This window comes from Ascaphus truei, chromosome 2 (assembly GCF_040206685.1).
Source record: "Ascaphus truei isolate aAscTru1 chromosome 2, aAscTru1.hap1, whole genome shotgun sequence".
NCBI classification, from domain to species: Eukaryota; Metazoa; Chordata; class Amphibia; order Anura; family Ascaphidae; genus Ascaphus; species Ascaphus truei.
In genome coordinates this window covers 41,550,396-41,572,532 of record NC_134484.1, presented here as the reverse complement: position 1 = coordinate 41,572,532, position 22,137 = coordinate 41,550,396, and the positions used below count along the sequence as shown (strand labels likewise).

The 22,137-nt window shown below is 41.2% G+C and overlaps 2 protein-coding genes across 3 annotated transcripts in view; one reads left to right on the top strand and one right to left on the bottom strand.

Annotated features, from left to right (window-relative positions):
• Positions 1 to 1,969: 1,969 nt before the first annotated feature.
• On the bottom strand, positions 1,970 to 4,763 carry LOC142477404 (general transcription factor II-I repeat domain-containing protein 2-like). The gene is made up of 2 exons (XM_075582252.1): positions 4,600 to 4,763; positions 1,970 to 3,800 (listed from the first exon to the last, which is right to left on the bottom strand). The coding sequence occupies exon 2, from the start codon at positions 3,793 to 3,795 to the stop codon at positions 2,074 to 2,076; it is 1,722 nt and encodes a 573-aa protein (XP_075438367.1). The 5' UTR covers positions 3,796 to 3,800; positions 4,600 to 4,763; the 3' UTR covers positions 1,970 to 2,073.
• Positions 4,764 to 4,787: 24 nt separating this feature from the next.
• The window catches only part of TBC1D31 (TBC1 domain family member 31), a 41,957-nt gene continuing 24,607 nt past the window's right edge, over positions 4,788 to 22,137 (top strand). Inside the window, exons 1-7 of one of the 2 annotated variants that reach the window (XR_012792356.1) lie at positions 4,788 to 5,576; positions 7,760 to 7,906; positions 8,633 to 8,748; positions 10,294 to 10,472; positions 12,803 to 12,954; positions 14,989 to 15,148; positions 16,456 to 16,656. Coding sequence is in view for 1 of the 2 variants with exons in the window: in XM_075582248.1 (XP_075438363.1) it covers positions 5,500 to 5,576; positions 7,760 to 7,906; positions 8,633 to 8,748; positions 10,294 to 10,472; positions 12,803 to 12,954; positions 14,989 to 15,148; positions 16,456 to 16,656 (1,032 nt within the window). In the remaining variant the exon portion in view is untranslated. The remainder of the gene's footprint in view (positions 5,577 to 7,759; positions 7,907 to 8,632; positions 8,749 to 10,293; positions 10,473 to 12,802; positions 12,955 to 14,988; positions 15,149 to 16,455; positions 16,657 to 22,137) is intronic. The other variant, XM_075582248.1, reaches the window with a different exon arrangement.

Genomic DNA, 22,137 nt, shown 5'->3' with positions numbered 1-22,137 from the left:
GTTTAGTACTTAAAAGTAATCAGATGTCTGTCACAAACTGGTAATACAAGGTACAAATGTAACCAACATTATTACTCCCGCTGGCGTGATACAGAGGAACATACGCACCAGTGGGAGAAGTGGCTATTGTTTTGAATCCGCAGCGCGGGCGAAAGGGAGCGGGGCTACCACGCTACTTATGTCCTGTTCTGCTTGTACTAAACCAGGGGTGGCCAACTCCAGTCCTCAAGGCCACCAACAGCTCAGGTTTTCAGGATATCCCTGCTTCAGCACAGGTGGATGTCTTTGACTGCACTACCTATGCTGAAGCAAGGATATCCTGAAAACCTGACCTGCTGGTGGCCCTTGAGGACTGGAGTTGGCCACCCCTGGTCTAAACATATAACTTATGTTTTACATATGCTCTGTCCTGGTTCTGTTCACCTTTTCCCTGTCAGTGTGTCTCTACCTTTTGATCCCTTCCTTGTTACTTGCAGGAGGAAACAGGGGCCCTTTTCTGACAACCCGATTACGTTTTAGAATATAAATACGCATTACGACAAGTTAAAAGAATTGCTCAGGTACATGAATCTCAGCAGGGCCCTGGCAGGGGGGTGCGGGGGAGGGAGGAGAGCCGGGGCAAGTGGCATCAACTTCTGCATCCAGCTGCTGGGCCTCTGGATGATGCCGCTCTGGGCCCCGGCTCTTCCCAGCTGCTGCATCCTCTTCCAATGCCAGGCCTCTCTCTCTCCGCCAGTGCGTGGCCAAAGCTGGGTGCACTCGGAAGTCGACCCAGCTTCCGCCGTGCACCGGTGGAGAGGCGGCAGTAGCTGGGAAGAGCAGGAGCCTAGCAGGGGGCAACTAGAGGTAAGTGGTAGTTGTATTTGATGGGGTGGTAAGTGTATTTGTGTGGAAGTGGTGATGGTAAGTGTATTTGTGGGATGGGGTAAGTGTATGTGTGGGGGGTAGTGGTAAGTGTATGTGTGGGGGTTAGTGGTAAGTGTATTTGTGCGAGGGGGAGGCAAGTGTATTTGTGGGGAGCGGGTGGTTGATATTTGTTTGGGGGAGGTGGTGGTAAGTGTATTTGTGAGGGTGTGGTGGTAACTATATTGGTGGGGGGTGGTAAATGTATTTTGGGGGGTAATTGTATCTGTGGGAGGATGGTGATGGTAAGTGTATTTGTGTGGGGGGTAGTGGTGTCTGTATTTGGGGGCGTAGTTTTGAATTGGGAGAGGGTATTGTGTATGGGCAGTGTGGGAGGGGGTATGGTATGGGTATTGGGGGAAATTGTGTGTGTGACCAGAGGAGAAGGGGGAAATGAGTGTGAGGAGGATTGAATGAGAGGGGGTAATTGAGTGTTGGGGGAGAAAGAGTGGAGAGGGAGGGGGGAGAGTGAGGAAGAACAGGGGAAGAGACAAAGGGGAGAGAGAAATCAGGTGTGAAAGGGGAGGGCTCACAATGCCACTGACATGGGGGGCTGTACCGATACGGGGCGGGGAGGGGGCAGATGAAGCTCTAGCACTGTGCCCCAGGAAGTCTGTTGGCGGCCCGAGTGTATGGGAATGTAATCTTCATAGTTGTAATTGCTTTTATTATACACTTTGTTGTACAAATTTTAAAAGAAGAAAGTTAATAAGAAATAATTACAAGTAGTTAGGGTGGTATGTAGAGGATTGGCACTGTATTAATGAGGGTGTCATTGTAATATGATTGATGATCTTGTCTTACATAACTGCAGTTACAAGTCACTAAAATATGTATTTTTTTGTATCACTTATTAGTCTACAGGAAACATAAATAAATATTTCCAACAATAACACAGTCTCTAATCTGTATAGTTGGCAGACTTCCCAAATCAAAGATGGCGCTGAGCGATTACGTTTTGAAGTTGTGGACACTATTCTTTGTTCCATTTCTATGGCCTAAACAACAACTTGTAAAGTGAGAAGGGTCGGAATGCTCCAAGGAAAACAGATTTGGGCCGCACGGGTAAAAAAAAGCATTTATACATTTATTTACCATGTTTACTTGAAACAAAATTACATTTAAAATACTTTAATTCAAATGAACTAATTTCCTAATCGTCTCACAAACTTAGAGAGAGGTATTACACCTCTTTTCAGCAACAAGCTTGTTGTATTCTGGGGTCATATTTGTAGTAGACGTCTTCAAAAAGTCTTCCAAATTGTCATTAGTCAGACAAGAACGTTGCGTGTTTTTGTTCATATTCCTGATAGAGAACGTTTGTTCACAAATGTAGGTACTGCCAAAAATGCTGAACGTTTTCATTGCAGCTTCAATAAGATTTTGGTAATTTTCACTGTCCATACGCCTGTAGAATTCCTGCAGACTGCTTTCTCGGTGCCTATATCTGTAACCTGTTGCAAACTGAAGATCAATAACGATCATCTGCAATTGGGATGGCAAGTCTGCTGGATCCACTGAAAAGGGATCTTCAATCATCTTCAATTGAATTTCTTCTTCTTTAGACAAAGTGAGTCTTCTGTCAAATTCTTCAATCAGACCATCTATTTTCATAGCGTATTTTTCTCCTAGCTCGGCATGCTTCTGTTGAGGGACATGCTGTGCACAAGTGGGAAAGTGACACATTTCACCTTTCAACAGCTGACTTCTGAAAAGCTCCAATTTCATTTTGAAATCCTTCACTGCTGCATAAAGTTGAAATATAAGCTTATGTTTTCCCTGAAGTTGAATGTTGAGGTTATTTAGATGTGTTGTAATGTCACAAAAGAAGAAAAGATCATGATTCCAGGACTCATCTTCAAGCTCAGGAAATTTTCTTGGTTCTTGTTCTAAGAATTTGGCAGCTTCCTCTTTTAAAGCAACGAAACGCTGGAGCACTCGTCCTTGACTCAACCACCTCACATCCGTATTGTAAAGTAGGTCGCTGCACTCTGCGTCTACCTCTTCAAGAAAAGCTCGGAATGTCCTATGTTTCAGTCCCGTAGAACGGAGGTAGTTAACAACAGAAACTACCACTGACATTACATAATCAAACTTCAAAACTTTGCTACACAGAACCTGGGGGTGTATTATACAGTGATGTTTGGTTATTTGCCTACCGATAAATTGTTCAATAAGAGTAACCACTCCAACATGTTTTGCACACATTGCCGGTGCACCATCAGTACAAATGGCCACCAAGTTTGCAAAACCTATTCCCAACTTATCATTCACGCACTTTATTACTTCAGTGGATATTCCTTCTCCGGTTGTCCGGCCTGTCATGGAGCACATACCAACAAGCTCTTCAGTAATTTCGAAGTTTCTACCAACACCTCGAATAAAAATAAGAAGTTGAGCCGCGTCCTTCAAATCTGTAATTTCGGCCAATGCTAGAGAGTAAAAGCGGAACTCACTGGCTTTCTGCTTCAACTGATCAGTAAGATTGGTGGAAATGTCCGCTATCCTCCTCTGTACAGTCATGCGTGATAGACTGACATTCTCAAATGTTCCCCTCTTTTCTGGACATAACCCAGAAACAGCAATCAGCATGCATTTCTTTATAAAGTCACCCTCAGTATAACTTTTTCCAGCAGCAGCAATTTCCCTTGAAATTACAAAGCTGACCTTGGTGGCTGCATCGCTCTCGGGCACTTTCTGGAAAATCTGTTTTTCTGCACTAAGAGGTTTCACAAAATGCGCTGCTTTCATTTTCTTTTCATGTGCGTCCAATTTGGTGACGTCGAGGTGTTTAGTCTCAAAGTACTGCCGAATATCATATTCCTTGGGAACGGCTACCATTTCGGGAGATCTATTCCCCGATTCCAACTTTCTTTTTTTCTTGTCACTCATTGCAGCTGTAGTGATTGTGTGAAATAGGAAAGAGTCAGTGAAGATGATAATAATTTATATTTTCACATTATATTCTAATTTCAAACAGAATGATATAGAAAATTATACATTTCTTTTTTTTAAAAGCCGGTCACGGAAGACCAACACTTTCAACACCTTTAAACCTTCTGGGATCAATCCACTAGACAGGACAACATTGTTAAATAAAATGGGGTTTATTTGGTGAGACCGCAGACATACAAAAAATGCACAAAACACCACATCTCCCCCAGAACCCTTCAACTCCCCCAGCAGTCCTCATCATCATTTCCCCCAGCTCCCTTCATCATCATTTCCCCCAGCACCCTTCATCATCATATCTCCCTCAATCCCTTTCAGCATCCCCCCTCATCATCAACTACTGCCCCTCATCATATCTCCCTCAATCCCTTTCAGCAGCTCCCCTCATCATCAACCCCCCATCATCATATCTCCCTCAGTCCCCCTCAACACCCCCCTCATCATCATCATATCTCCTTCATCATCAACCCCGCCATCATCATATTTCCACCAGACCCCATCATCAACACCCACCCCCATAATCATATCTCCCTCAGTCCCTTTCAGCAGCCCCCCTCATAATATCTCCCTCAGCCCCTTTCAGCACCCCCTCATCATCAACCACCCCCCATCATCATATCTCCCTCAGACCCCCTCATCAACACCCACCCCCATCATCATATCTCCCTCAGTCCCCCTCATCATCAACCCCACTCATCATCATATCTCCCTCCGTCCCTTTCAGCAATCCCCCCTCATGCCCACCTGATCGTGGCGGACGCGGGCCCCAGGAGGTATTAAAACAGGACCTCACGAGGTAAAAGAAGCACCATCTAAACTAGACACCGGAAGATATACAGTAGACACCGGAAGTTCCGCTGGGGCGCACTCCTGGGGGGGGGAGTATGCTGTGCAGGCACAGAACGTCCCCGAAAAACTACATTACCCAGAGCACACTGCGCGAGTCAGTAGGAACGTCTTATGGCGCTTCCTGGTTACCAACAGTCTCAAACATTACAAAAAGCGCCGCGCGCGGTGGGGGTTACACATCCCCCGTGTTTTCTGCAGTGTGTCCCTTACACCGCCTCTCTCCCGTTAACACCGCCGCTCTCCCGGCCTCTGACCGACCCAGTGTGGCCGTTGGGACAGAACGTTGTGGGCGGGTTTGAATTTCCCGCTGAGCCGCGCGCCTGCTCGCGGGCTCCGGTCACCTGGGGGGGAGGGACATGCACTGCTAGTCTATGTAGCTACAGGCACACCGTATACACGGCAGAGGTGGGTAATATACACACACTGTGCAGAGACATACACGCACCAGGAATACCCTGCTGATGTAACCGTGATATACACTACTTATATATGCACAGTGCAGAGGCACACATAGTCTGCATTAATATACACACTGTACATACACAAAGCAGTATGGACTTGTGCACCTCACTATCACAGATATTTACCCTATACTGATAAACATACATATAGATACAAAACTCAGCCATACATCATTAGTACATACAGCACACCTGGCAGGCATACACACACCCAGGGCTGATGCTGCACTACAGATACATGCGTAACATGCATCCATAGATCATAACACTAACAACATACACTCCGCCTGGGAGCTGTGCTTAGAGGAAAACATTGTGTCCCGGCTGCAGCACCATGCAAACCACAGACTTGGGGAGCAAAGAAACTGGCAAGATCTGGCACAGGAAACCCACCCCAGCCACCAACGATGGGTAACGCAACTACATGCCCATCCTTAACCCTTTCCATTTGCAGTGTGTTGCTGATCCACCTGGCAGCGAAGGAGTTAACCATAGCATGTAACTTCTGTGGCACTGTAATGCAATGTACCATTCCCTCTTTCTTTTCTGGTTTGTTTTGTGTTTTTTTCTTTTCTTTTTAGCACCAACCAAGTATGCATTACAAAACAGAGAATATAATACAGATGGGATACGTGCCTTATGATTTATATGTAACAATGGTCAGAAAGGAATCCCTGCCCCGAAGAGCTTACACTCTAATCTGCGTGTAGGGCGACTAGCATAACATATAGGGCTAAACGTTAGTGCTGTGGTTGGATTGGGTATAAGCGCATATTGTTGAGTAGTGCTCATCCAGAAACATGTAAATGCTTTGTTGCTGAGCTTCCAGGTGGTTTTGAAGTTACAGAAGGTGGACATGGAGTATCTTCACCTGCTAATAAATGCACCTTGCTGTTCTCATTCTCTGTCCATCCAATTACTTTGTCATCTTTCTCCTGACCGGTTCAATCTCTTCTCCACCTTCGCTCGCCTCAGGGTTTCCTCTCCACTGTCATTCCCCCCCCCACACAAAATCACCTAGCGTAGTCTCCGAGAGTAGACATGTTCCTTTATTTAAAGCTACTAGTGCCAGTTGCTGTCATAGCATTGATTTGGTAGTGCGTCCTCCGTGTTGATTGTGCTTTGAGTGAATAAATGTTAACTTTTTTATTTATTTTGTATATGGTAGTTAATTTCACTTTTCATTTGTTGTTGATTGGTTAAAAAGCAACAAAAAAGCTTTACCAAGCAACAAGATATGACATAGTCCAGCAACCATGAAGTTTTTTTTATGCAGCCCAGTCAAGCAACTTAAAAAAAAAAATATATATATATATATTTACATGTTGGCAGATCCCCACCCCTACAAACATGGCTAACAGGGTCACAAACAGAAAGCAGCAATATGACGTGATTTTTCTATTGTCTGCCGCAGCCAGGAGCTGCCTGGCAAATTTTGGCCCGTGGGACAAGCCCAACCTAATGGCCCAAGAATCAGGCGGCCTACACACCGAGCACACAGATGCACGCACACCAGATACATGCACCATACACAGACGCACGCTATACAAGCCCAATTTTGTTGACACACACACACTCCATCCATGCATCATACGTACATACATACACTCCATGCATATAGTGCATGTGTGTGTGTGTGTATACATGATGTATGAGCGCATTTATACATAATGCATGTATGTGTGTATATATACATGGTGTGTGCGCATGTATATGCTCGCGTGCGCTCTCACCATTAACAGCAGCACACTGCAAGCAGCCAAGAGAGGAGCTGCTGGTCTCTGCAGCGCCAAATGTTGGCCGCAATGTACAGAGCGGCACACAGCTCTCCTCTCTGCTGCTGACCTGCCGAATTTGTTCAAATCTGACCACCCGGGTGAAATTTCTCCTCTGCCCAAACTGGCCACAGCCATCGCTGACCTGGTAGCCATATCTTCCTCCTGGGCCGGTATTTTTGCCAGGGAGATTTTAGGGTTAATTTACCAGCAACCGTACGGTTATTGGAAGTTAGAGCAACGCTGTTGAACTCTGCGGGACGCCACTAAAATGAAAGCACAAACGCCACCTCCCTCACCACCCATGGATTGCTGCTTTAAGAAATGAAGCTAATACTGTTAGCTGCTACGTTGTAATTTTCACCCTGGCCCTTACCCTAAAAACCTTAACCCTTTACCCTAAAAACTTTAATAACTCTTAACCCTAACACCTACATCAGGTCCCTAACGTTAACCCCTTACCCTAAAAAACTTGAACCCTTAACTTAACCCCTGACTCTTAAAAGCTTAATCCTAATGCTAAGCACCTACAGTACCTCTTGACCAAAACGGTCCATGGTTGAACGACCACGGCAAACTATCCCTCAGTGGCTGAAGGTCCGCCACTAAAAGTCCCTTTCTGTATATTTTAGGTTTATTGACTATATGGGTAGAATATGCTTTCCTTGAACTGTCTCCCCTTAAGGAATGGATCAAGTGTTGGTGAAATCTGTTGCACAACAAACTCTTAAGTGTAACTTACTATTAAGTAAAGTAATAGAAATCAGCACTAATGTACGGTATGTTGTCGTCTTTTTTATGATTTCTGTCCCTGTGCAGGGTCATAGTGAACATCGTTCATGGAACCACAACCTTCCATTCGAAGACGACACGTTTTTTACACGTGGCTTTTGACAGCTCCGGAGACTGTTTCCTGGCTGGAGACCACCTAGGGAATGTTTATCTCTTCAATTTAAACAGAAACCGGTGAGATGCTAGTTGTCCTTATGTTAAATTCAGACTGCAGGGAAGTATGGTGTGGGCAAATAGTAATGGTGCTGGTAAAGTAAAGCGTTGTGGTGACTGTTAACCATTTCACTACTTTAATTGCAGGGTTGGCAAATTTACAGTATTTTTTGTTTCTCCCATAATGAAGGTCTTATGGTGGGAAAATGTGTTGAATAAAAAAAATAGCATTGTAGATCTATTGGCTGTCTAAACTATCAATACATTCTAAGAATTTTTTTGGGCTTACCCACTCATTCCCAAACAAGATGATGCTTTTCTGAACAGTATCATCTGGCTTCTGGGTTGAAGCTTCCTCTGTCTAAGGCTGGGGTGGGCAACTCCAGTGTTCAAAGGGCCACCAGCAGGTCAGGTTTTAATGATATTCCTGCTTCAGCACAAGTGGGTCAGTCTTTAACTGAGCCATTGATTGAGCCACCTGTGCTGAAGCAGGGATATCCTTAAAGCCTGACCTGGTGGGGGCTTGAGGACTGGAGTGGCCCACCACTGGTCTAAGGTCTACATTGCAGATGTGCACTTATCTGTCATTTTTAATTTATAATACTGGTGGCATTTCAGGCTGGATGGTGGAATGGGACATAGTAGTTGGTGTAAGATCGCCTATCATTTTCTGCCATTCATTTCTAATGGCACACATTACTCCAAGAGTGTCAGAATTCTTTCTTTGTTACCTTTTTTCTCTGATAGGTTTGATCTTGTTCAGCGAACAATGCAGGCATGTACAGCCTTGGCTTTCCATCTTCACAGAAAGTCTGAATTCCTTGTGGCGCTTGCTGATTATTCCGTTAAGTGCTTTGACACAGGTAATGGGATTATAGAAAGGTGTTTTTTTTTAAAGTTGTATTAATATTTCAGTCTCTGTGGATGGGTTATGCAGCATATTCCTTCCAATGTGCCTCTTTTAGCTTTAAAAGGCTTAAGGCAGTGTTTTTTAACCAGGGGTCCTGGGAACGCTTGGGGCCCATGCGCATCCCTAAAGAGTTCCCTGCAATTTTCTGGTCATTTGAAAATTTGTATCAAATACAGAAGAATTTACAATGCATCTTATAGAACCATTAGAGATGGTTGGGGGTTGCTCGGAATTTCATTTAGGGTTCGTTAACCAAAAAAAGATTGGAAACCACTGGTTTACGGTCTTGCATCAGAAAGTTCAGTGTTTTGTTTTCCTCTATATGTATTTAAAGCTGTAAACCAAGCTGAATCTTCGCCGATCGATCGGCAACTTAGCTAATTACTTATCATTTTGTGGATTCTGTTGATGCGCATATTAAAGGGTATCAAAACTAAAAAACAAAAACGGCAGCTTGGACTGCTGCTTTAAATGCAACGAGGATCATATCCCAGGAGAGAGCTATACACGATGACACCTAAAATAAATTCTCTTCTGCTGAGGAGGGGAGGCAGCCATCTTTAATTTGTGGGGTCCTTTATGGCAATAGAGTTGCAGATCGCACAGATCGTAACTATTGTGTTGTAAAAGGAATTGTGTGTAGCTATTAGTGTAAATAGTTTGTAATGTCTTGATAATGTTTGTTTAAAGGTGTAGCCTGCCCTTGAATAAAAATTCTGCTTATCCGATGAACTACTACATAGAATTAACACTATGACATTTGCACACTGTTCCAGTAAAATATAGTCCATGTTTGACTGAATTGAATTAATCTCACAAAGTAATTCCAGGCAAAATGCACAGTCAGAGAGGCTTCTCTGGTGGCCATGAATGGCGACGCACATAAGTTTTTGTTTTTTCCCCCTCATATTACAATCCATGACAGACAGTGGCAACGATTCTCTGCTACTTTTACTAGTGGATAGCACAGAATGTCCAACTGTTGTAATGTAATCCAACCAAAAAGGCTAGGGGGCAGTATCTACTCGGTGACGAGATCTGTTGGAGTGGAGTGACTTTGACTTGTAGTGGATGCATTGAAAATATTCCCATATAAAATACTATAAGTAAAATAAAGAAATTACAAAAATGCTTGGAATAGACGCAGCGTACCCCAACTAGGTAAAAAGTTAGACCAATTGTCGATATCTGCGTCTTTTTATTATATTTGTACACTATATATATGAATTCTAGTACATTCCCCATATAACTTTTAAAGAGCCCCAAACCCATCCTTAAATCTAAATGAATCTGGTAGCAAGATATGTTGGATCCATAACTCTGTGTTTGTTGGAAAAGTTTTAATGTGCCAAAAAAAAACGGTAATTGCACTTAGCGGTCTGTTTTATTATAATGATACAGTTCATAATTAAGATGTTATCACTTTGCAGTAGTTTTCCCATGTGCACCGTGTGCTATGTCTAGCTGAAGGACTCTTTGTGTTTATATTTGCTGTTAGGCACTAAGGAGCTGGTGAGTTGGATGCGAGGTCATGACTCGGCTGTCACTTCCATTTCCATACATGGTTCTGGGAGATACGCGGTCACCACGTCCAGTGATACAGCGCAGCTCTGGGACCTAGACACCTTTCAAAGGAAAAGAAAACTCAATGTTCGCCAGTCTGTGGGAATACAAAAGGTCAGTAAAAAATTGTAATTAAAAATAGCCCTGTGATCACTTATGAAAGATATATATATATATGGAATATAGTTGGTGATAAATTCTCTCTAATGAAAATGTATAACAGACTTGCTGTCTGCATGCGTGCCATGCATACATATAGTATTTCACAGAGTACACGCGTACTATTGCTTTTATGTCCCCTCGGCAGTGCACACCAAGGCTTTTTTCTTCTCTCTGGGCTGGACAGTAAACAACTTTAATTGGCAGATATAAGAGACATCCCATCCTCTCAGACCCAAGTGTGGATTCCTGTTAATTCAGAGGGCTGGATAGTTTGTGGTGCATTTTGTGCATGGACCTTTTTCTTCCAGTGCAAACTGGGCAGCTCAGATTGTACTGTAAAGCATCCCTGCAGGGATAGCTTGGGCCAAAGTGCTGGGACTGGCTCGCACATTGGAAGTCAAAGGGGTATAAAAGAAGAAGTCCAGAGCAACATCCAATGTGACAAAAATACAAAGTGAAATACCTATATATCTCTTGAAAAAGGGTCATTTAGTTAACCATTTGGCCAAAGCTTTATGCCTGCGAGCCACTTTCAAGGCATGACCATAATATCGCAGGTCCTAACACTAACTGATTAAAATACTTATTAAGCTCTATAATTAGAGACAGGATGGTCCTGGCATTGAACCTGTCGCAACCAGCTGCATGAAAAGAAAACCTGCTTAACTGGACAGTGGGGAGGGGCGAGCTTTAAACCCTGGGTGGGAGGAGCCACTAACCTCATCATGCCGGCTGTTTTACCTGACTTGCCTCTATGGAACATTTTCCAAAGTTCTCTGATGCCTGAGCCCAGAATATGAGAGCAAGTCCTTTGGTTAGATTCAGATAGTTACGATCTGCAAGAGACTGAAGAGGCTCTTTGGCTTCAGTGTTGAGAAACCAGGAGTTTCTGTAGCAAATGCATAAGCCAGCCAGTAGGAGGAACACTGTTGGAGTTTGTCTAACATTGTATTTTCCCAACGATTTGTAAACGGGTGCCGCAGGTGGTGAAGTCGGGTTACATTACAGAATTCCGAGTTGCCGCCTTGCAGGTTTTGCATCTCTGAAGCGCCGGGTGATCCTGTAAAAAGAGCTTGATCCTGTTAAAGGGGCATCCGAGCAATGCCGTGATCATAAAGGTGCTAGAAAGCACAAAGGGAGACTTCAGAATATTTTTGTTTTTATAGCACTTTTGAGACCTATTTTGGACCATGTTTGTAAATTGCTTCATAAAGAAATGTTTCAAAATAGAAACGGTGAGATCGGCAATCTGTGTTCTGGAACCGGGGGATTTCATGGCCATGTTAGACAAGATGCTGATCTGAATTTTCCCATTTTTACCAGCCATCAAAGATTTCACAGATTCTGGGTGAAGATAAAAGATCAGATGGAGCAATTATCAAATTGGCGCCCGGCTTTTCGACTGCTGTTCTGCTCCCAGGACTTGCACAAAACTGCTAGTGGTCATAACTTGTTTAAGATAGAAAGGTGTAGCGATTTATTCTGTATTTAGTTGACTGGCTAATAACACTTCTGCAGATGAAGCTTTTATCTGGCCGCCTAAACACAGTTGTTGTTGTTCATGTTCTCCAGAAACATGGGTGGATCCTGAATATACCAAAAAGCTATTTTTGTGCCAAGCCGGCAAATTCAATTCCTGGAGTACGCCTTGGACACAGTGCAAAAAAGCGTGTTTGGGAGAACCAAGAAAAAAGAATCTAGTTTGCTCATTGTTAATAATTAGTAAGGCTGGTACCGTCTCTTTGAGAATGCATAACCGTATGGGCCAAATGTCAGCATACTGTACATCCAAGCGATACCATGGGCAAGACTTCATACGAGGGAATTTACGGAGGGTTTCCTGATATTTTGGAACGGAAGACAGGACTCCTTGAATTCACACACAAGACTTTTAATAGACACCAAGTTTAGTGTTACATTGGTGGGAGAGTCATTAGAATCTGAACAATGGATTCCCGTTTTTTTTCTCCTTCATGGGTAAGAATGTTCAATATGTATTAACCTACTTTTGGTTCAATATTCACATCTTATACATACCTTATCCATATGCCTGTCTCTCAAAAGATACCAAATATGAATAGTTTGTGTCTAAGCAACTGAAAACTTACAAACGGCTTTTCATTTAAATACAAAAACGATGGGATTTCCACAGCTCGGAAGAGGCCAATCATGAGCTAAGTATTTTTTTGGGGGGGAGCGGGTGAATCTAATTACACTGATGAAATGCATTTATACTGATTATAATTGAACAACATTGTTTTCAAATTATCATTATTATACAGGTGTTCTTCCTTCCTTTAAGTAATACCATCCTGAGCTGCTTTAAGGATGACTCCATCTTTGCCTGGGAAAGTGATACTCTAGCTTGTAAATACCAGTTACCAGCCCCAGAGGACGGAACTAAATTGCACTATAAAGCTTTTGCTATTACAAGGTAAAGTGCTATCCCAATACTGTATTCTGTTGAGATAAATATATGAAATCGGATAATAAATGTTAAGATGTCACTTTAATTAAGTAAACAATTTTGAATAAAATGAAACAAATCTGGGAGAGAATCTAAAACAATAACCTATGTGGGCTTCACACATACAGTAAATTTAAGAGCACATATTGTCGTCTTCATGTTACAGATATAAATATTGATTTGTTGCAGGGTGTGGATACCTTTATTCAACTAGCATATGAGTTTTTATTTGCATCACAGTTGTAGGAGGTCTGAGTTGGAAAGGTGAGGAGACAAGTAAAATAAGTGCAGGACAAAGCTGAAGTACAATAATGAAGCAGCAACACCCAAATTAAATGGACTTGGTAGAAAAGTAAGCAGAGAAATCGTTGCACGCAGGTTTGTTGTCAACAGAAAACATACAAGGGAACCAGGCTTATTCAAAGCAACCCAGCGGGTGACAACTCTGCAGCATCTATGTGCTGATAGGGGAAGATATGTATATACCATAAAAAGAACAATGGCTAGTACCCCAAGTTACAATAGATGCCCTTAATAGCACCGCCCGCACAAAATGAAAAATAAATGAAAACCTTTCAGGCAGAAATCGCTTGAGGAGTCTGGAATCGCAGAAATCATACCAAGGTTTCTCAATGTATGTAGGATACCCCTCAGATAAGCTGTCGGGTATTTCATATGGGCAAATAACTTTATTCTGAATAGATAATAGACAGCCTTACATTCTTACTTCTTGACCCAGCTGTTGCACATCTTGTAACCAAGGTTAACTGTGTTTCAGTAAGATCACAGAAGCTATGTAGGAAAACATTAGCGGTGTGCCTGGAAGATCATTGGGGAGGCCTTCATCCAGTAGTGGATTGACCAGGGCTGAAGATGTGTTGGCCTGCTTGTTTCATCTTGATTGCTTGTTTGAGCTCTAATATATGCTGAGGATCTGTAATATTGGTTAATTACGAGATATCACAGTATAACTACAGTACTATGATGTGCATGGCTAAAACATTACTTGGAAGCTTTTGACACATTGTTAAAAGTTTTAAAAATATATTGTTCCCATATCCGTTTATAATGTGGTATACATTTCATTAAGATAAATACCAAAATATGGTAAAAGATTATTACTTCAACACCTGCGCTAAGCCCCTAACATGTTTCATAAATCTTACACACAATAAAAATAAATGTACAATCAGAAATAGTATTTAGGGCTTCCCGCAGAACGCTTTTAAAATGTTGTTGCAACTATTATTGTTTTAATCTGATGTAGGTAGTCACGAGAGGAGCTTCATTTTCATTTGTAGCTTGTATACAAAAGATCATTTTGATTTTGCAGGTATGGTTGTACGTCTTTGAGCTTTCAAGAACATTGCAAACTGCAACACTCTGCTTGTTTTAGGGATGCGTGACAAACAACCATGAATTGTGACCAAATAAGTGAGGAGTATTTCTATTAAACCACATGACTTGCTTCATTTCCACAAGTGGGGGGGAGGGAGGGGAGATTTGTGTAGGGATTTTATGTAATTGTCTCGTGTAGAATCTGTGTGAATTTAGACTGACCATGAGGGTTTTAGATTTAAAAGTTACCCATAAATAGTTTATTATACTTCATCGATACGAGTCCACCTTTTTTAATATTTTTGGATTAAATAGTTTTTTCTTCTTTGGATTCAATGTCCGTTTCTCTTTTTGAAATTTCAAGGAAGTCTTGGAGTGTAACCTTTAAACTTCACATCATACATCAACATTTATAGATGCAGCCAATCACAGCTGTTATAATGGATTTAGATTCTAAGATTTTAAGTTTACTTAAAAAAAAAAAAAAAAAAAAATTTAGACAACCCTTATGCTTCCTAAAGACTGGCTTTGTATATCAAAAAGCACAATTAATTTGTAAAATAAATGGCTGTCTTCTGTTGGCCATTGAAGGACAAAAGCCATGAAATATTTTGCTTTTTGTGGAAACTTCCAGGCGCATTAATGAATCTGTTCATAATGCAGGGATGGACGGGTGCTGGCAGCCGGAGGAAAATCAAACTACCTGCATCTCTGGTGTCTGGACTCCCAGCAGCTGATCAGAATAGTCCAGATGCCCACAAAAGTGCGAAGCGTTCGGCAGCTGGATTTCCTGCCTGATAACTTTGATGGTGGATCCAGTCAGGTCAGTGCTCGACTGCTTGTAACTTTACAAATGCAGCAATGTTATATTACAGAAAATTATGTATATTTTTCATGCGTCTAATATTGAATCGATTCTAACAATTTATTTCTACAAAGGATTGCCAATGTATTCTATTTAGTACTCTGTGAAAGTTTACAGGCATAATCAATCTCTGCCCCGAATTGTTTAAATTCATATGATTATCCAAGGTACAGGGAGCCAGTTACATATAGTTACTTAGTAGATAAAGTTTAAAAAGGCATAATTCCATCAAGTTCAACCTATGCTACATTTAGACGACATATATACTTATTCTATATTTGTAGTTTGAAGGCAAACAGCCACCCCTCCCCCCCCTCCCAGTGACACGTTCTCCAATGATGTCCCATAGGGTGAAAAAATAAATTATTTCCTGACTCCAATGATTAGTTTGAAGATCAGGGGGCATTTCTGGTGCAAACTGGTGCTGCTGTGCCACATGTTGCCACTGGGAAAACACGCCACGCGGAACATTTTAAACATGGCTTGTCGTAACGGGTGGTCTAGGACGTGTATTGGTCCCGCCCGGCACATTTAAACACGGCTGGTTAGAGCGGGCGGCACAGGAGCTTGTCGAACGGAGCTTGTGGCGGCGGGACATTGCCATTTTGAAGATGGCGGTGGAGCGTGGGCAGCAAGGTGCCCTGTGACCAGGTGTCCAGCCGGCGATGTGTGGCGGCGCAGCGCCGGCAGTGGTTTAGTCGCGGCTAAACGTCCCGTTCCGTCCTCTCCCATGTGTGCAGTTTCTGAAATTGTTAAATGAGCTGTCAGTTGGTGGATCTTTCCAAATGGCTTCAGAGTGCACACCAGCAACAGGGAAATGTAGACGGAATAAGCAAAGATGATCTACAGTATATGGAAAACGCCTCCCAAAAAGGTTAAACAAAGCTTTCAATATGCCTTAAAAATAAAAGCAATTGACTTGTAAAATCATCTACTGTAGTGTTTATAAAGCAGAAACTGGTTCTCAAGGGAAATGCCATCTCTTAGCAAGGTGTCAATTGCCAGTTCCCTCAAATGTTCGGGTTCAATACATCACATATTTAATATTTATAATATGTTTTCTGTGTTTTCTTTTTCTCCTTCCAAACATGATATACAAACTCGAATCCTTCGAAAGATATGAATGATATTCTTATTGGTAAAATAGATTTCCTTTATTTGTTTAATAATATTCTTAGTGTGGAATACAATTTTAATATTAACCCATTCCCTTCCTTTTCCATTGATCATACCTCTAAGCCTTTTCACTTCTTTTTTTCCTTCAGGTTTTGGGGGTGCTCAGCCAAGATGGTATAATTCGGTTCATCAACATCCAAACATGCAAACTTTTGTTTGACATCGGTAGCCATGAGGAAGGAATCGTCACATCATCGGTAAGCCCAAATGGGCGTTACATAGCGTGTGTAATGGAGAGCGGCAGCCTGAACTTATATAGTGTCCAAGCATTGACCAAAGAAGTCAACAAAGTAAGTTGTATCTGAATCAGAAGACGGGTCTTGTGCGCCAAGACTGAATACTGTTCCACACTAGTATTTAATCCCCTACACTGTTGCTCCCTTTGTGACTTGTCTGTACACATCTGCTTTGCTCTAGCTGCCCTGCAATTTCCAACAACTATTTTATATACTGTATTTCTATAGAATTTGTTGGCGAGAAGATTTAAAAACAAACAAAAACAAAAAAAAAACCACATTGACACTTGTATATGATGCTTGAGCTAGCTGCAGTAATTGCTAATCCTTTCATTGGTATGTTATGCTTTAATTTTAAATACAATTGAATACGGAGAGGACCTCAATGCTGAAATAAATGTTGGGCAACAAATGAGGACACCAGTTTGAAAACATGCCAAATTGTATCATTTGTTTGTTTCTATTTTTTTTGTAAAAAACAAAAAAAAAATTGAGTCAATATTCAACTTCCATGTGTATAGAAACATGCATAGACTGACACACCCACTCAGAGAGACAGTTATGTCCTTTGTCTGGAGTATAATTCACTATGGTTCTGTGGGTCAGAACCTCAAACATGTATCTTGTCATGACGTATATAGGTTCAGTGATTTCTAAATACATTATTGCAGAAAAAATGTGCTATGTATCAAGTTGATTCCCCTAAATTTAAAAAAAGGCAAAGTGACCAGGGACCACATTCTCTGCTATTGTTCAATTAACTGTTTGTTGCTGGTGCCTGCTGTGTGTATATTTTTCTTTTTCTAGACAGAAGATATTTATGTGAGTGTGACAGGGCTGCTTGCACTTTTGTAGAAGTTAAAATGCATGTTTGCTTTCTGGCATCAAGTGCACCACTTTATCTTTCTTTCTGTTTTTGTCTTTTTTTTGCTGGGCCCAGCGATTTTTTAAAAAAAAATTTTTTTGTTTCCTTTATCTGAAACTTTACTAACCTTTAATGTGGTGTCCTGAGGTCAGTCAGTACAATACAGGTGTGGTTGGTGTTAAACACAGTTTGATGTTACACAGCCATGGGCAGTCCCTGTTAAAAAGGAAAAGGGCGTTGCCTTTCTGCATACCATCCAGGGTGGATTATACCATCGTATGGGGGGGGAATTAAAGTAAGTGATGCTGAATGTCATTTATTTTGAAGAGTAAAGACATGCATGGGATGTTGGTAAAAGCTACTGTTTTGGGGCTTTCTATAGAAAATTGTATGTTGTGTGAAGTGTATTATGTTTGCTAATTGTGTAGATTTTGGGAGACAACTCCCCTGTGTGGTATTCTTAATTTGGTTTGGTCCAAATTAACCAGTAATAAAAGGGAGGGTATTTCTTTCCCTGGGGCTGCTGCACTCCTTGTTGTTGCTGTGTGATAGGAGGTTGTTCTTTGTCTGCACTCCTTGTTGCTGTTATGTGATATGAGGATGTCTGTGGAACGTTAGTGAAAGGATGCAAACTTTCTAATGCAGATATTGCTGGCTACTCTCTGTATGGAGACATCACGCTGGGGGAACTAATTATTGTACACCTGAATGTTGAATAACTAATAAAAGGTTCAGAGAACAGCAAAAGCCTCTTCCATTCTTCCCAGGGTCTGATGCTGCGGCTTCTTTAAACAAAGGCTGGGACACAACCTTTCACAGTGGGGTTTCTACCACGCGAGTCAGGGTGTTGATTTTTTCCTTCAAATTCATTCTTTGTTGTCCGAGGAAAAAAATAAGGGTGCTTGCAAACGGACAGAAATGAAATACATATCAATAAGTGCATATCATTTGTTGGTCGGCAAAATAACTTCAGATGTCTGACCTATAATTTTAGTATTGAAGAGTTCCCTACAGGGAAAACCGTTGAACAGTAAATGATCACATTGATAAACGACAATGAACCATGGTCAAATACCAAACACTTTGATAATAAATTATAAAGAAATCAAATCAAGATAACATAAAATAAAAAAACACCAGGTTGATGGGAAGCCCACGGCAGCCACCACTGTAACCATCATGCTCCTTTTTTGTTGTCATTACATAAATAAAGATGATGATATCGGTTATTTGTAAAGCGCCGACATATTCCGCAGTGTCAGGAGAAAAAATAATTGTGCCAACCGTGTTTAAGTGAATTCAAGACTTCAGTCCCTCACAGAGTGTAATCCTGCTGCCAGAGTTTCTTAGAGGTGAATATTATTTTCCGCAGTGTGGTACAGTTGGGATATAGAGATTTGATAATTACATAAACCGTTCTATTCAAATAAGGACCGACCTGCACAAACGGATACAGAAGATGAGGGCCCTGCTCGTGAGAGCTTACACTCTAAAACATAGACCCCAATCGATCGAAGACAATAGTCCAGCCTCTGGGCTATTAGTGTTAAAGGAATGGGGGTGGGGGTGAAGGGTAGGTCCTCAACTGAACGAACTTTGTAAGTCTAAGCTATTAGATTTTAGGCCTGTGTCAGCCAGGGGGACTATAAGTCAATTTTATTTTTTTATCTTGTAGAATATTTGTAAGTCGCTCCATTGAGTAAGTGTCCCATATCCTAGTGATCAACATCGCAAATGTTGGGGTTGATATTTGCTTCCATAGTGAGGGGATTGTACATGTGGCTGCATTTACGAGGTGTAAGACTAGTGATTCGTTTTTGTGGCCAGGATTGGTATCTCTATTTAGTAGTAGCAGCCAGGGATCTCCAGGACAGGAGATTGTGGTTATTTCAATTCTGCGTATTACCTTAACCCAAAATGGTTTGACCATGGGGCAGTCCCACCATATGTGTAACATAGTCCCCTTACTCTCGCACACCATCCAGCAAGCATCAGATTCTCCAGGGAAGAGATGTCATTTTGATGGAGTTTAATACCATCTGAGCAAGATTTTGTATGAATTTTCTATGTATTTTCCCAGATCTTGTTTCAGTGCTCAATAAATAATTGCTCCCCCAGTTACCCCTCCCACGAATTCACATATATTTGATTTAATGAGTCATTTGCACAAAGTAATATTTGATATAAAGCTGATAAGTCATGTCCAGTGCCACTTAAAGCAGCAGTCCAAGCTGCCGTTTTAAATATATATATATAATTCCCCCCTCCCCTTTTAATATGCGCATCAATACAATCCACACAATGATAAGTAATTAGCTAAGTTGCCGATCGATCACAAAGAATCGGCTTGGGGGTTCACTAAACTTGGGGGCTTGGGGGAGGGGGGGGGGTCAGTGCAGCAAAAGAGGACCAAAAATGCAAAGTTCTGTGGGGAAGATCATGTGACCAGGCAGTCACTAGATACAATTGGTGCACTGCTAGAGAGAGAGCTGGGCTCAAAAAGGGGTGTGCCAGTCTTTCAGAAGATGAAGGGGATGTGACTTTGTAAATGGTTGCTATAGAAACAAAATGCTTGTTACATTATAATACATTAAAAATGTAATTCAGAGCTGTTTGAGAAAACTTGTAGCAATTTTTATTTTACAGAACTGATTTATTTAAAAAATAAAAACACATGTAGGATATTTCTTGGTCTGCAGCTTTGAATTTAGAAATATAGATTAGAGTGTGGTGGTGCGGCATAGGATTCATTTATTTTGTGTGTGGTTATATAATGCTTAACAAGGTGTTGATTTTTATACACCTGGTTTGTTAATCTTTACTCGGCATCACCCTGAAGGGTAGCATTTTAGAATCTATGTTTTAGTTAGCTAGGGTCACTATTTGTAGCAACAGAACTCCATATTCCCCCCCCCCCCCCCCTTGTTAGCCTCTTAATCTCTCTTCCACTATATTTCCTACATGCATTGGGAGGAGACACAAGGTCCCAGAGACACAATTGTGACGTGCATTTCCTCTGCAAATTCTTACTTTTTTTTTTTTTTTTATCTGAGCAGCTGCTAATCCTACGATCCCTGTTTTATACACCAGAGAGTCTAAGAATTTACTGAGCGGGTAGCCAAGTACAGGCAGTCCTCGGTTCTCCGACACAATGCGTTACTCAAAATGGCGTTGGATAGCGAAACGTCATAAAGTGAAATACATTTTCCCATAGGAACACTGTTTAAATTAAAGGTTCCGTTCCTGAAGGCTTTTTTAACACTAAAATACACCAAATATTTTACACAGGCAATAAGATATGCAGCACACACATAAATTATATAGTGTATATACTGTATTATACAGGCATACCCCGGTTTAAGGACACTCACTTTAAGTACACTCGTGAGTAAGTACATATCGCCCAATAGGCAAACGGCAGCTCACGCATGCGCCTGTCAGCACGTCCTTAACAGCAATACCAGCTCCCTACTTGTACCGAAGCTGTGCGCAAGCGGGGAGACTATAGAGCCTGTTACAAATGTGTTATTTACATCAGTTATGCACGTATATGACGATTGCAGTACAGTACATACATCGATAAGTGGGGAAAAGGTAGTGCTTCACTTTAAGTACATTTTCGCTTTACATACATGCTCCGGTCCCATTGCGTACGTTAATGTGGGGTATGCCTGTATATATATATATATATATATATATATATATATATATATATATATATTATATACACATAAACAACTTTGCAAAGCGTCGTAAGAGCGTTGGATAAGCCGTTTTGGCGTTGTAAAAATGAACATAGTTATGCATTGCATAGCGTTGTATAAGCCATTCGTTGTAAAACGAAGCGTTGTAAAACGAGGACTGCCTGTATCAAATTTGTTTCCTATCATGTGTATCCTGGTGATGTCATCACACAGCGTTTAGCCTAGACCTAACTTCCGACTGGTGTTTTCAACACGCTGCTTCCTTTGTATTGAATTTGTCTTTTTTTTTTTTTTAAGCGGAATCAACTGGATGTGTGGATGGATATGTGTTATATTTGTTCTGCAATAATGCATTCAGAATTACTGTACCAATATACTTAAGATACATGTTTGAGATTATGACCTTTTTGTAAATGTTAAGATCACTTTATTTACACACTTGGTAACAGGCACAGCTATATAAATTGTTCCAACAATATATGTAATAAAAGTTTAAATTGGAAGAATCCGGCTTTATTTGTGCTATTGCCCCACTCTACACTGCTCTTATACCAATAACATTTGATATTTTCTGATTATGTACATAATCTTGGGCGGCTAAAAAAACTTATAAGCTAATTTATGTACTTAGTATGGTGGAAATAAAGAAAGGGAATCAAATTAGATTCGCAATAGTTTGATACAGTGTGTGACGCACAAAATACTAAATGTGTTTATTAAATGATGAAAGTACACAGACTGAATACTATTTGGCCCATTGATTACCCCAGTAGGTGTATATAGACGTATCATGTATAGTGTTTTTTTAAGAGTGTTCTGTACATAAGTTTATCTCTCGGATTAAGAAAGGGGACTTGAGAGAATTCTCACATAAGCGTTTTGTATACACATGTTTTTATTTCTGTTCTGGATCCAAAACCGGATTTTTTTTTTTTTTTTTTTAACTGAATTGAAAGGCATGTTCTA

Coding starts and splice junctions, on each gene's coding strand:
- LOC142477404 (XM_075582252.1), bottom strand. CDS start 3,795: ATGAGTGACAAGAAAAAAAGAAAGTTGGAATCGGGGAATAGATCTCCC.